Genomic DNA, 14,506 nt, shown 5'->3' on the forward strand with positions numbered 1-14,506 from the left:
CTGGCTACTGAGGAGTGTCCTGGAAGGTGGACCTTATATTATTTTACTTTTCTACTGAGAGAGGAGAGAGAGAAATACCAAAGTGCTACATTGTCACTTTGATGTGTTTCAGGGATAAAATACAAAACCCATGTATTCAAGGCATGTCATCTTCTGCTGAGTTGTCTTCCTAGCCCTCCCACAACCATGAAGTTTAAATATAGTTACGTAGGGTCTAGAAGATGGCTCAGTGGGTAGAGTATGTTACCTTAGTGTTACAGTAATCTGGAAGTCATGTAGGAAAGTTATAAACATTTCAGTGGAAGTTGGGACAGGGGAGCATTTCCAAGTCTATTTTACAAAGAGTAAAATTCTGCCAACTGCAAGGAGGCCAGCGAGGTGTGAAATCACCCAAAACCACCCAGAAGGATCCCAGAACAAATTGTGAGATGGCAGAGCTCGTGGTTGAGCATTTTTTGCCAAGAACATTCTAATTGTCTCATACTTGTCATATGAAAGAGCTAAGCCACAGATAAATGTCATTTAGCTTATGGAAGGGAAATGAAGCTCACTTGTCAATTACCACTAGTGAATCAGGTGCAGAGAGGGGAAATAAGTGACTGAAGGTGACCCCTACTTCATAATAATGTCATTGTAATAAGTTTGCATTGTGGTTTTTGCTCCCCCGCACCCCCCTGTGGATTTTCCTGAGTGTATTATGGGTAACCATATGCATAGTACTGTTGATTATTTAAGCCCCAACCTGTCAAAATCATGTAATCTCAAAATTCCTCACAAATTTTTACTTTAAAACATACTCAATCCTATATTTGGGGCCCATCTCCTTTCTAAGGAGTGGGTTCTTTCATTCTGTGAGAGTAACTTTCCTTATTAGCCCTGCAAAAACTCTTTGCTTCTAACTTCTGGTTATCAGTCTTCAGTTCTTCACTGATTGTCACAGGATTGAAGTTGCTGCAGTTTCCTGAGTCATTCACACTCAGTAACATCACCATGAGTTAGTCCTGGGTTCAATATCTGGCATTACATGGGAATTCCAAGGGTTGCACCAAGAGAACTCCATGGATGGTGGAATGGTACTTTGGTTTGTCTCTCTCTTTCTCTCCCTCTCTCCCCTTTCCTTCCTCTTTTCATTCTCTCTCCCCTAAAATACAGAATAAAAATTGGACCAGAAAAGAACTCTAGCAGTATTGCACAGATGTAAAGTCCTAGGTTCATTCCTTTGAATGTATATATAGTTATGTAAGAGACTTTATTCATTTATTTATTTATTTTGCTGGGTCTCAGTGCCCGCACTATGAATCCACTGCTCCTGGTAGCCATCTTTTTTTTTTACCATTGTTGTGGTTGTCACTATTATTGTTGTTGTTGCTGTTGCTGCTGCTGCTGTTGTTGGATAGGAAAGAGAGAAATTGAGAGAGGAGTGGAAGATAAAGGGGGAGAGAAAGATAGATACCTGCAGATCTGCTTCACCACTTGCGAAGCAACCCACCTACAGATGGGGATCAGATGGGGGTTGGAACTGGGATCCTTGTGCTTTGTACTATGTACACTAAACCCAGTGCGGCACCGCCCAGCCCCTGAGACTTTTTTATTTTTACTGTGAAGTTTTCTTTGCTTATATAATATGTGGTTTAAGCAGTATTGGAACACAACTTAAAATATTAGAATGGGACTTAAAATATTAGGGTGGGGGGAGTCGGGCAGTAGCGCAGCAGGTTAAGCACATATGGCGCAAAGTGCAAGGACTGGTGGAAAGATCCTGGTTTGAGCCCCCGGCTCCCCACCTGCAGGGGTGTTGCTTCACAAGCGGTGAAGCAGGTCTGTAGGTATCTATCTTTCTCTCCCCCTCTCTAACTTCCCCTCCTCTCTCCATTTCTCTCTCTCCTATCCAACAACAATGACATCAGTAACAACAATAAAACAACAGGGGTGTTGCTTCACAAGCAGTGAAGCAGGTCTGCAGGTGTCTATCTTTCTCTCCCCTTCTCTGACTTCCCCTCCTCTCTCCATTTCTCTCTGTCCTTTCCAACAATGACAACATCAATAACAACGATAACAACAAAAACAACAAAAGGGAAAATAAATAAGTATAAAATTTTTAAAAATATATTAGGATGGGACACAACATACTTTAAAGACTGAGACTCAAAGGCCCTGGGTTCAATTTCTTGTACCACTACAAGCCAGACCTAGCAGTTCTCTGGTTTAAAATAAATTAAAAGTAAAATACTAGGTTATTTGTATAATTATTCATAGCACAGATACCACTGTACTTCTTCACTGCTGTACTTCTTCACCCTTTGCTTGGTGCTCCCATGTGGTGGCTGGGGTTCAAACCAGGGTCCTTGAGCATGGTGAAGTGCTCTACCAGGTGAGTCATCACCCAGACACCAGTGTCACTTTTTCTTTGTTGGTTATTTATTATTATTATTATCATTATTTGGTTTGGTGATCTGTCTCTTGCTGTAAGTGGTGTGTGTAGATACCCTGCTATTTGTTGCTTTCAGTAGTTCCCTTTATGTCTGTTTAGATTTGCTTTGTATATTGGTGTGCACCCATGTTGAATACATATATATTGATTATAGTTATATCTTTTGTTGAATTTTTCCTTTGATATATATATATAAATATAAATAATTTTTTACTACTTATTTTGACTGAAAGTGTATTTTATCTGATAGTGAGAATAGTAGTTCTTTTCCCTTTCTCTGCATTACTTACTTGGAACACTTTGCAAATCTTTCACTCATTTAAGTTTCTTATAAACTTAGAAAAGACAAATTCTGTTTTTGTTTCTTATCCATCCAGCCATTCTATTTCCTGTGGTTGAAGAGTTTATGCCATTTACATTTAAGATGATTACTGATATATGTGGTTGACTTACTGCTATTCTATTTTCAGTTTCCTAATTTCTTTTCATTCACTTCTATCTGTCATTTTATGTGATTCCAGAGTGATTTTTTTCACATTCTTCATTTTTACCTTATATGAATCTCTGTTCCATATGTTGATCTTTTATTATGATGTGTCTATATTTTTTTTTCTATGCCTCCAGGGTTATTGCTGGGGCTCTGTGCCTATACTGTGAATCCACTGTTCCTGGCAGCCATCTTTTCCTTTTTTATTGTTGTTGTTGGATAGGAGAGAGAAATTGAGAGAGGAGGGGAAGACTGAGAGGGGGAGAGAAAGACAGACATCTGCAGACCTGCTTCACTATTTGCAAAGTGACCCACCCCCGTGCAGGTGGGGAGCCAGGGAATCAAACCAGGATCCTTGCATGGGTCCTTGTGCTTCATACTATGTGCACTTTTTAACCCAGTGTGCTACCACTCGACCACTTCTATGTTATTTTATCTAAACAGTCCTTTTACATACTGATCTCCTTCCATAATCATTTAATCATAATGTTTCTGTCCATGTCATCATTATCTTTCATATCACATTATTGCGGTTTCTACATTTGTGTTACTTTCTCTCTTTCTTTCTTTCTTTCTTTCTTTCTTTCTTTCTTTTGTGTGGAATGCCTTTCAATAATTTCTGTAGGGCAGTCTTGATAGTGACAAATACCTTCCACTTTTTTTTTTGTGACTGAGAAGGACTTATTTCTTACTTGTATTTGTTTATTACCTTGTATTGAATGATAGTTTTGCCAGAAAAAAAATTGTGTCTGGCAGTTCTTCTAGACTTTAGAGGTTCTGTTGTGAAATCTGATAAGAGCCTGATAGCATTGCATTTATATATCACTTTCTTTTACTAGCACCTTGCAATATATTTTAAAACTTCGTTATGTTTTTATTTCACCATACTAATTCAATGTGTTATTACCTGCCAGAAACACGGAATTCACTTGACATGTGCTCTGAGCACAGATACAATGGAGTATGTGGATGACAAACCTTGAGTCATAGCTAGCTGCCTCATCCTCATTTTTGGAGATCCCAGGACAGGTGGAACAGGTCTCAGAAATACAGGGTCTGAGTCATTGGAAGGCTCCCAAGACAATGGGAAAGGGAAGGGGCAGCCAGGATGACCTTGCAATATTTTTCATTTGTTCTTGACATTTGATAATTTTTTTAGACACCTGCAGACCTGCTTCACTGCCTGTGAAGTGACTCCCCTGCAGGTGGGGAGCCGGGGGCTCGAACCGGGATCCTTACACCTGTCCTTGGGCTTTGTGCCACCTGTGCTTAACTTGCTGCACTACCGCCCAACTTTTGATAATTTTTATGATGTTCTGTCTTGGTAAAAGTCATTTCTGGATTCAGGAATTCAGATATTCTCTCTGCTTCTTAAATGTCTGTATTTTGTCCATTACCCAGATTTTGATATTTATCTTTTTTTTAAATTTTTTATTTAAGAAAGGATTAATGAACAAAACCATAAGGTAGGAGGGGTACAACTCCACACAATTCCCACCACCCAATCTCCATAACCCACCCCCTCCCATGATAGCTTTCCCATTCTCTAGCCCTCTGGGAGCATGGACCCAGGGTCATTGAGGGTTGCAGAAGGTAGAAGGTCTGGCTTCTGTAATTGCTTCCCCGCTGAACATGGGCGTTGACTGGTCGGTCCATACTCCCAGTCTGCCTCTCTCTTTCCCTAGTAAGGTGTGTCTCTGGGGAAGCTGAGCTCCAGGACACATTGGTGGGGTCTTCAATCCAGGGAAGCCTGGCCAGCATCCTGGTGGCACCAGATTTGAAATTTTTTAAAGATTTTCATTGAATGTGGTCTCTGCTATCCTTTCTTTTTCCCTCCTGAATTTTTATTATCCTTATACTTACCTTTCTAATGGGATCTGATGTTTTTCGTAGAATTTATTTATTTTGACTAAAACCTGTTCTTCCATCATCTTCCTTTTTAGAAATTGTGGTCATTTTATCTTCTTGTCTTGATAATCTCTCCTCTGCACTATCAAGTCTACTTTCTAAACTTTCCATTTGATCTTAATTTCCATGCAAATTATCCTTCACACCCTATAACTCTATTTGAATTTTTCTTTCAAACTTTTCCTTTCCTTACTGAAGAATTCCTTGAACTATGAATTACACATATTAATATGTACTATACATGTTTCTAGGCCATGTAAATATTTCATCATATTTAATCTGGAAAACAATCTTGAAATCTATCTGCTTGCTTGCAAAGCCTAGTTCAAATGCTAGCTCCTTCAAGAATTTTTTTTTTTTTTTGCCTCCAAGGTTATTGCTGGGGCTCAGTGCCTGCACTATGAATCCACTCCTCCTAGAGGCCATTTTCCCCATTTTGTTGCCCTTGTTGTTACCCTTGTTGCCATTATTATTACTGTTTTTATTGCTGTTGTTGTTGTTGGATAGGACAGAGAGAAATGGAAAGAGGAGGGGAAGACAGAGAGGAGGACAGAAAGACAGACACCTGCAGACCTGCTTCACTGCTTGTGAAGCAACTCCCCTGCAGTTAGGGAGCTGGGAGCTCGAACTGGAATCCTTACACCAGTCCTTGTGCTTTATGTCATGTACACTTGACCCACTGTGCTACTGCCCAACTCCCTAAAAAGCATTAAATTTTTAAGATCTTCATTATCAGAATAACAGAGTGGGAGGAGGAAAGGATACTCTAAATATTCAAAGATAAAACCTGCCATTCACATATATTATGTTCTATTAAGATTATCTTTCAGTGTGAGGTAGAAACAGAACACTTCACAAACAAAAGGTAAAAGAATTTTATAACACTAGAGCTCCTCTACAAGAAATACTAAAAGGAATGGAGGTGGCCAGTGGTCCACCTGGCTGGGTTGCACATGTTACAGTGTGCAGGGATCTGGGTTCAAACCTTTGATCCCCACCTACAAGTAGGGAGGCAGTGCTATAGGTGTTTCTTTGTCTCTCTCCCTTGATATCCCCCCTATTCCTCTCAGCCTCTATCCAATAAATAAAATATTTTAAGTGATGAAGAATGAGCTCCTTCTTTTTTTGGAGGGGGATAGTGTTTTACAGTGCTGTCATTGACACATGTATACAATTTCATTATATACCAGGCCCACAGAGTTTTATCCTCCCCTCCCTCCCCAGAGTCATTTGCTTGGTGCAATACAGGTAAACTCCTACCTAATCAAATAAATTCTACCAAAAAAAGTTTAAGGACTATGAAAGCATAAGTAGAACACCAAAGTCATAGTGACAGTAATTGCCTTTAATGTAAATCACTAATTGCCTTTAATGTAAATGAACTCAATCACCAATTAGAAGTCAGAGAATGGCCATACAGATTAAATTAAAAAAAATCTAACTGTATACTGTTTATAAGATACTCCCTTAATATGAAAGACAAAACATAAAGGATTGAAAACTGTTATTCAAAGCCAATGGGATATGTAGAAACACAGGCACTGGCTGCAATGCTTTAGTTGCAGGCTTAGGATAATTTTTTTTTTTTTTTTAGATACAGATGGAGAGATAGGTCATCACTGAAGTTTCCTTTAGATGGGGGGGGGGCTGGGCTTAAAACTGGGTCACATACATGGTAAAGTAGCGTGCTATCCAACTAGGATATTTCACTGGCCCAATGATAGCATTTTAGCAATTGGAAATGTCAAGAAAAGCATATGACTGTTAAAGGTAGGATTGAATCCAATTCATTCTGAAGCCAGAGTCCATTTTATTTATATTATACAACTCTAGATCAGTAATGTCATGTATGGGAAGCCAGTATGACTGAACAGGAATTCTGGGCCTGGGAAATAGAACAGAGGTTTCAGCTACAGAATTTTATACCTGAGGTACCAGAGTTCCCAGGTTCAAACCCTGACACCACCATAAGCCAGAGGTGAGCAGTGCTCTGGTAAATAAAAGTAAAATAAAAAGTAAATAAAAATAAAAAGTAAAATAAAAGTAAAAAGTAAAATAAAATAAAAGTAAATAAAAGAGTCAATAACTACAAAAAAATTATTATCTTCTGTTACAGAAAAAAGCGGAAAAGGAATTTCTGTATGACAATTTTTAGTGCACATAGAACTGCTTTTAGACATAGAAGAAATAAATTCAGATACCACAATTACCTATGGAGATGACAGTTAATTTTTCTTCTTGGCAACTTTTGTCTCAGGGCCAGTAGTTAAGAGGACATAATAGGTTGTTTGTAATAGAGCAAATAGGAGATAAGGCTGGATGTGGGGTTATAAATAACAAGACAATTTGGAAATAGTTTTGATAGTTGTCAATGTACTCTGATGTAATTATTAAATATATATTTTAGCCATTTTACAACATGAAAAAGCTATCAAAGGCTGATGAACAAAAAGCAAGAAATCAAAAGATTCCAAAATTAAGAGATTATTTGGAACTTGCACGGAAGGAAAAAAAATATGTGATATTTGATCTTCACAGTCCTCCACCAGGACATCCTTATAGGGATTCATTTATCCAAGAAACAGTAACGGAGATCCTTAACTCTAAAATTGAGCATCATCTGGTATGTTTAACTCAGTATGGTAAAGGTTGGAAGGTGGGTACCATTTCCCAGGGACATACATAGTAGTTGAACATGTATTTCCAGCATCCTGAAGTAATTTTGTACACTGTAGGAATGGAGATTCTTGTTATACAGTTAACTTTGACAATCTTGGAATGACCCTGGTAAAGAGCCTATTTACTATTCCAGACCAAATAAAAATCAGCACTCACTAGAGTATAGTGCAAATATATACATTTGTGCAAATATATAGTATATATATACTATATATTATATATAGTATATATAATATACATAGTAAATATATAGTATATATAGTGCAAATATTGTATAGTGCAAATATATATACTTGCAATGACATAGCTTGTCACCAACATAGAACTATCAGAAAGGAATTGGATAACTTTTTTAAAAAGATCATATATAAATAGACTGGGGGTATACCGACTCAACCTGCCAACATCCATGTCCAGTAGAGAAGCAATTACAGAAGCCAGACCTCCCACCTTCTGCTCTCCATAAAGATCTTTGGTCCATACCCCCCAAAGGGATAAAGAATAGGGAGGCTTCTAATGGAGGGGACGTGATATGGAACTCTGGTGTTGGGAATTATATGGCATTGTACCCTTGTATCCCACAGTCTTGTTATTTTGTTGATCATTATTAAATCACTAATAGTAAAAAAAAAAAAATGCTTCTGCACAGCAAATAAAGAGATCCTTTACAGAATAGGAGAAGATCTTTGCATGCCATATCCAAAGAGGCTAATAACCAAAAACTTATAAAGAACTCAGCAAGGAAAAAACAAGTGACCCCATCCAAAAATGGGGAGAGGATATGAAAGAATATTTACCAAAGAACATGTCCAAAGGCCAGCAAACATAAAAAATGCTTCAAGTCACTGATTTTCAGAAATGTAAATAAAGACAACAATGAGATTTTTTTTTAAGACTTCCAGAGTCAGGGCTACAGAGAAGCAGCAGCTGCATCTCTCTACTCTCCCCTGTCTCCTAAGAATAACAAAGAAGATCACCTGAGAACACAAGACAAGACTCAGAATACCTTGGGAACCCACCATGTCACAGGTGAGCGCAAACACATGTGGTTCATAGACAGAGAAGGGCCTGAGGAGAGATTCCTAGGGCTGAAAGCCTGTATCTGCTGGGGAGCAGATGGAAACAGTCTGTCAGTTTGCCAGTTGAGGCACCACCTCCAATCCATTTTACTAACAAAAAAGACTGCTGAATGGAAGAGAGGATCCCCTAAGGCTGACCAAATGCAACTGTGAGTCTCCATTGCTACTGTCCCTTGGAGGCTGGAGCAGCAGCAGGGAGGCCCTGTGCTGACATCGGGGGCAGAGACCTGATCAGGCAACTCAGGAGAAGACATACACTCCCAGTGGTCTGGAAGTAGGGCTGTATGGTGGCAGCCTTTCCACATTGTTCTCCCCATGCATTCAGAGACACATTGAATAACTGCCTCAGAACCCACGGAGTACAAACAGGATTTGTTTAGAAACTTACAGGGCCAAGGAGTGCTGCCCATCTTAGCTCTTGCTGCTGTCAGAGAAGCCAAATTGGGCCGGGGCTTTGGACGCTTGGGGGTCATGGGAGTCACTGTGTGATCTCTCCTCCACCCTGTTTGACCTCTTGGTTTGGAGTGAGTAATTAAGGTAAAAAAATCTACTTAAGAGTTAAAAAGCCCACAGGCTCCCGTAGCCTACAGGGAAGATAAAGAACAAAAGAGGGTTTAACAGTCACTGTGCTTCACCTCAAGGATTGAGACAGCATAGAAACAACTGTCAATTTCCACGATTGTCAACTTTTAAAGTACCTTACTTAAATACACAAGTCAATCCAGGTAAGTGTGATTAGTGGACTGAATAGTATGGAGAGAGGCCTCATAACACACTATATGCAATGGTTAAACCAAGAAGAAACATTGGAGAAATAATCTAGGACAAATCCCAGATAACCCCCCCAAAAGGTAGAAGCACAGAAGAATGAGGACAAGATGCAAACACTAATTGAGGCATTAGTCACAGGAGTGAATAGAATTTGAAAGTAAAGTTATCAGAAATGGGGAAACAGCAACTATCTCAAGGTAATTAGAACGCTGAAAGCAGAAATATCTGAGCTAAGAGCACAAGTAGCTGAACAAGGTAATACAGTATCAGAACAGGGTAACAAAATAGCTGAACTACAGAAAACAACAGAAGGATAAAACTCAGGACTTCATGTTTAAGAGTACCATAATTTATCTACTACACCACCCACTGCCCACCTGAAAAACTCTTCCTTACTCTTTCAAACCTGACTGATCACCTATCTATAATAGAACAGTCTTGGGTGCCAGATAGTGACATACCTTGTTGAACATGCTCAGACACCTGGGTTCATGGCCCTTTTCCTCACCTGCAGGGTAACACTTCACAAGCAATGAAGCAGGTCTGCAGGTATCTTTTTTTCTCTCTTGCTCTCTCCCACTCCCCTCTCAATTTCTCTCTGTCATATCAAATGAAATAGTAAAAGAAAAAGAAAAGAAAAGAAATGGCTGCTGGTGAATTTGTAGTGTCAACATTGAGTCCCAGCAATAACCCTGGTGGCAATTTTAAAAATATTAAAAGAATACACTTGAGGGGATGTCTTTTTCCATTCAAAAATAAATATATCCTACATCTTGCCAGTCCTTTCTAAGTGTAAGACTTTCTGTTGAGAAATTAGCTGGTGGTATTGCAAGAGTTCCTTATATTTGACTTTGCTTTTCTCTAGTTCATTTTTTTTTAATGCCACCAAGGCTTCACTGGGGTGGAACCACTTCCAGCAACTATTCCTTTTATTTTACTTTTTTAATTAAAGATGAGAAACAGAGGAGAACAAGAGATACCACTGCTTCACTGATTTTGAAATACCCTTCTGTGTGTTGTTCCCATGTCATGACCAGAGTTTCAACCCCAGTGTGTGTTTTGCCAAGTGACCCATATCCTGCCCCTCTCTCTAGCTGTTTTTAAAATTTCATCTTTCATCTTTGCCACTTTAATTATTATGTGTACTATTGAGCTTAGATTTCTATTATATTTTTTCTTAGGGACATGAAGGGCATACAGTAGATACAGTTGTCGATAAAAGTGAAAAATTTCTTAGTTTTCTTCAAAACACTCTCACTCCCAGCCTACTATCATGCACCAGGACCTGAAAGACCCTCCATCCCTGCATCCACCGCCCCAGAGTCCTTTATTTAGATGCAGTACACTAAACCCAGTCCAAGTTCTTATTTGTGTTTCCCCTTTCTGTTTTTATTTCTTAACTTCCATCCATGCGTGAAGTTATCCTATATTGATCCTTCTCTTTCTGGCTCTTCTCACTTAACATGAATCCTTAAAACTCCATCCAAGATGAGGTAGAGAAGGTGAATTTCATCATTCTTAATAGCTGAGTAGTATTCCATTGTGTATATATTACCACTTTCTCAGCCACTCATCTGTTATTGGACACCTAGGTTGCTTCAGGGTTTTTGGCTATTACAAAGTATGCTACTGTAAGCATAGGTATACACAGATGTTTTTAAATGGGTATGTTTGGTTCCTTAGACTATACCCCCAGGAGAGGAATTTCAGGGTCATAGGGCAGGTTTATTTCTAGTCTTCTGAGTTCTCCAAATTGGTCTCCATAGCAGTTGAACCAAGCTTACCAGATGTAAGGATCTGCCTCCCTCTTTAGGGAAATTCTCTGATTATATTTCATTGAATATGAATTATCTCGCTTTTCAGGTCAGCAAGATAGATAAGTGCATGTCTGCTTTTCCATGTGTTTGGCTCAGGTTCAAGCTCCTGATATATCACATGGCAGACCATTGGGGAAAGCTTTAGTTCTGTGGCATCTCTTTTCTCTCTGAAAATAATCATTCAGGGTGGTGAAGGCCTAGCAGTGACAAAAGAAAAAATTTTCTTGCTTCAGTTTGGAACCCCTATGACTCAGATAGTCCTTTTCATGTAGTTCCACAACTCTCTATTATTGTTTTTTTCAGTTTTTTGTTTTAACTGGTGTTTGTTGGAATGGCTTCCTCTAACCTGCCTTCCAACTCACCAGTTTAGCCTTTCACTTCTTTCTCCTGCTGGTGTTTCACTCTATTACATTACATTCTTTATCTCTCTGTTTTTTTTCCCAGAGTACTGCTCAGCTCTGTCTTACAGAGGTGTGGGGGATTGAACCTTGGACCACAGAGCCTCGGGATGAAAGTATTTTCTTATAACCATTGTGCTATCTTCCTAGGCCTTGACCCCATTTCTTTTATGACTTCTTTCACACCTTTTCTTACTTTGTTGAAGATGTATTCCATTGAACTTTTTATTTCAGTGCATATCCCTAGGAACATAGCTTTGGGTTATTTATTTATTTATTTATTTATTTATTTATTTATTACCATAGCAATGCTCAGCTCTGGCTTATGGTGGTGTGGGGGAGTGAACCTGGGACTTTGGAACCTCAGGCAGGAGAGACTTTCCATAACATGCTATCTACCCCCACCTGTAACATAACTTTCAAATAGTAAACAGGTTTATATGATTCTATTGAATTTGGGGTTCGCTTCAAGCTGCTCTGTTTGTCTGTTGGAGCTATTGATTCCCTTTGTTCCCCCATTATGTGATGCTGTGTGAATACCAGAGCTGTGGACCATGTTTGAATGGATCTTGACAGTGACCAAGGCTTTACAGTTGCTAGACCTTGGCTAAGTCAACCTGGTTAATGATCAGAAGTTTGAACTTGCAGTGTTCCACAGACTGGTGGGAGAACAGATCTCTATGAGCATGCACTATAATTGGAGCACTTCTCCCTAACCCTGCACCCAGGACCTGCTTGAGTGGAAACTAGGTTCTAAAATGACTGTATCTATCAGGACTACTCTTTATAACCTGATCTGGGGAAGGTCGTCACCCCAACTTTATAACTTTATATGACTTACTTTCTTTTGTTGTAAGGTTGTAGGCACAAAACTGCATAAGATTGTTGTGCTGGGATTTCAGTTCTGACAGCTCACCACATGAAAGTTCTCTCTCTTCTTGATTGTAACTTAATGTCAAGTAGAGTGGCCTTTTACCTTTGGTGAGCATATCTCTCCGCTTATGGATACAGAACTTTTTTTTCTTGCTATGGAAACTGAAGATCCAAGTCTGCTTCCTGTGGAGGCTTCTGTATATGTTGTGGCTTTGTTGTTGTATGGGTGAAGAAAAACAGACCATTCTAGTTACCCATCTTGACCATGCCTGTTTTAAATTTTTTCATGTGAAAAACTAGAGCACCTTTCACCTCTGACTTGTAGTGCTGCCAGGAGGGTGGGATAGGGGTAAAGAGTTAGGCAAGTCTAGTTCTTTAAACTTGAGATATCTCCCCTTCCTTCATAGATGAATTTTAGCATTATCAAAAGAAATGCCTGTGATTTCCACCTTTCACCCATAGCTACGAACTCATAAATGTTGACTGCACACAATGGGCCTTTGACTCATGATATTAACTGAGAAAAACCAGCTCCAGAATGAATCACTATAAAGTGATATAAAAGAGTTGACAACATTAGACCAGGTTGACTCTTACAAAAGTCCAGATCTCTTTCTACTCCATATGGGCTATTACCAGTGCTTAAATATGTTTCTACTCATATTAGATGGGGCAGAATATACATAGAGATTTTCACCAAAGAGATTTCTTATTTCTCCTTACAGGTTTATTGGTTGTCTGGTTCTCAGAGGTCATATGTCAAGACAAGAGCTCCTGGATTCCAGCAAGTGGCTAGACTCATCCCAGTTAAAACTCTTATAGAAGAAAATATCACAGTAATAAATGTTGACTATAAGAGACTGTTCTACAAGGGGTTGAAGTAAGTGCTTGACCATGCCTTTTATTGTGTTGCTTTAGCTGCACAGAATCCTTTCTAGCCAAGCTACTTGACTTCCCCTTTTATCTCCTGATTTCTCTGTGTATCTATCTTTTGAGAAACCATTGCTCCCTCTTTTAACTCTTGCTTTCTTCTTTCTCTCCTCCTCTTCCTCTTCTTCTTCCTCCTCTTAACAAACAACTTATCAAGTATAGAATATGTCCATGGAATATAGCTTTCAGCTCCTTCTCCTTTGTGTTCCAGTTTGTCATCATTAAACATACATTTGTTGTATGCTTGGTGTTTTATTTTAATATTTGTGGTCATTTAAAAAGTCAGAACTTGTGAATGGAGAGGTAACTTGGTAGTGTAGTACAGGAGTTACATGCATGAGGCTCCTAGCACCACACACATGCTAGTGCATGCTCCGTTGTGTGCTTGTCTCATAGTCTTTGCTTTTAGCAATGGAAAATTGTAGATTTTACTTCTCTTTCCAAGTCAGGTAATTTATCTTTGTCCAATTACAATTGTGTTTTTAGCATGATTCTGTTGATATTTTCTGATCCCAGATTTCTTGATATTTGTTGTTAGAAATTCTATTGATTTTACCTAAAGCCTTCATGTTTAGAAAACATGTCTAGTTGATTCTTAACAGGTGTGTACCTGGGGCTGGGTGGTGGTTCCACTTGGTTGAGTGTACATGTTACAATGCACAGGGATCCAGGTTTAAGTCCCCAGTCCCTACTTGAGGGAGAAAGCTTTGTAAGTGGTAAAGCAGTGCTGCAGGTATCTCTCTGTATCTCTCCCTATCTCCCCCTTCCCTCTTGATTTCTAACTATATCCAATTAATAAGTAAAGATAATAATGATAAAGCAGGTACATTCCTTTATCTAAGAATATCACAAGACTTTCCCAGTAAGTAAGATTTCAGGCACTCCCTTTTTTGTAATTTTATTAGTGATGTAATAATGATTGACAAGATTGTGGGATAAGAGTGGTACAATTCCTACCAACAGAGTTCCCTATCCCATCACCTCCATTGGAAGGTTCCCTATTCTTTATCCTTCTGGGAGTATGAACCAAAGATAGGATAAGAGGGGTACAATTCTTTTTAAAAAATTTTTATTTATAAAAAGAAAACATTGACTAAACCATAGGATAAAAGAGGTACAACTCCACACAATTC

At 38.9% G+C, this 14,506-nt stretch overlaps 1 protein-coding gene across 3 annotated transcripts in view; it reads left to right on the forward strand.

The window, feature by feature from the left end:
- Positions 1–14,506, forward strand: part of GDPD4 (glycerophosphodiester phosphodiesterase domain containing 4) — a 136,734-nt gene that overhangs the window by 85,193 nt on the left and 37,035 nt on the right. For all 3 annotated transcript variants that reach the window (XM_060176725.1, XM_060176726.1, XM_060176724.1), the window contains 2 exons: positions 7,234–7,449; positions 13,169–13,323. In XM_060176725.1, coding sequence (XP_060032708.1) covers positions 7,234–7,449; positions 13,169–13,323 — 371 coding nt within the window. The remainder of the gene's footprint in view (positions 1–7,233; positions 7,450–13,168; positions 13,324–14,506) is intronic.

The sequence above is a fragment of the Erinaceus europaeus genome, chromosome 17, assembly GCF_950295315.1.
Source record: "Erinaceus europaeus chromosome 17, mEriEur2.1, whole genome shotgun sequence".
NCBI classification, from domain to species: Eukaryota; Metazoa; Chordata; class Mammalia; order Eulipotyphla; family Erinaceidae; genus Erinaceus; species Erinaceus europaeus.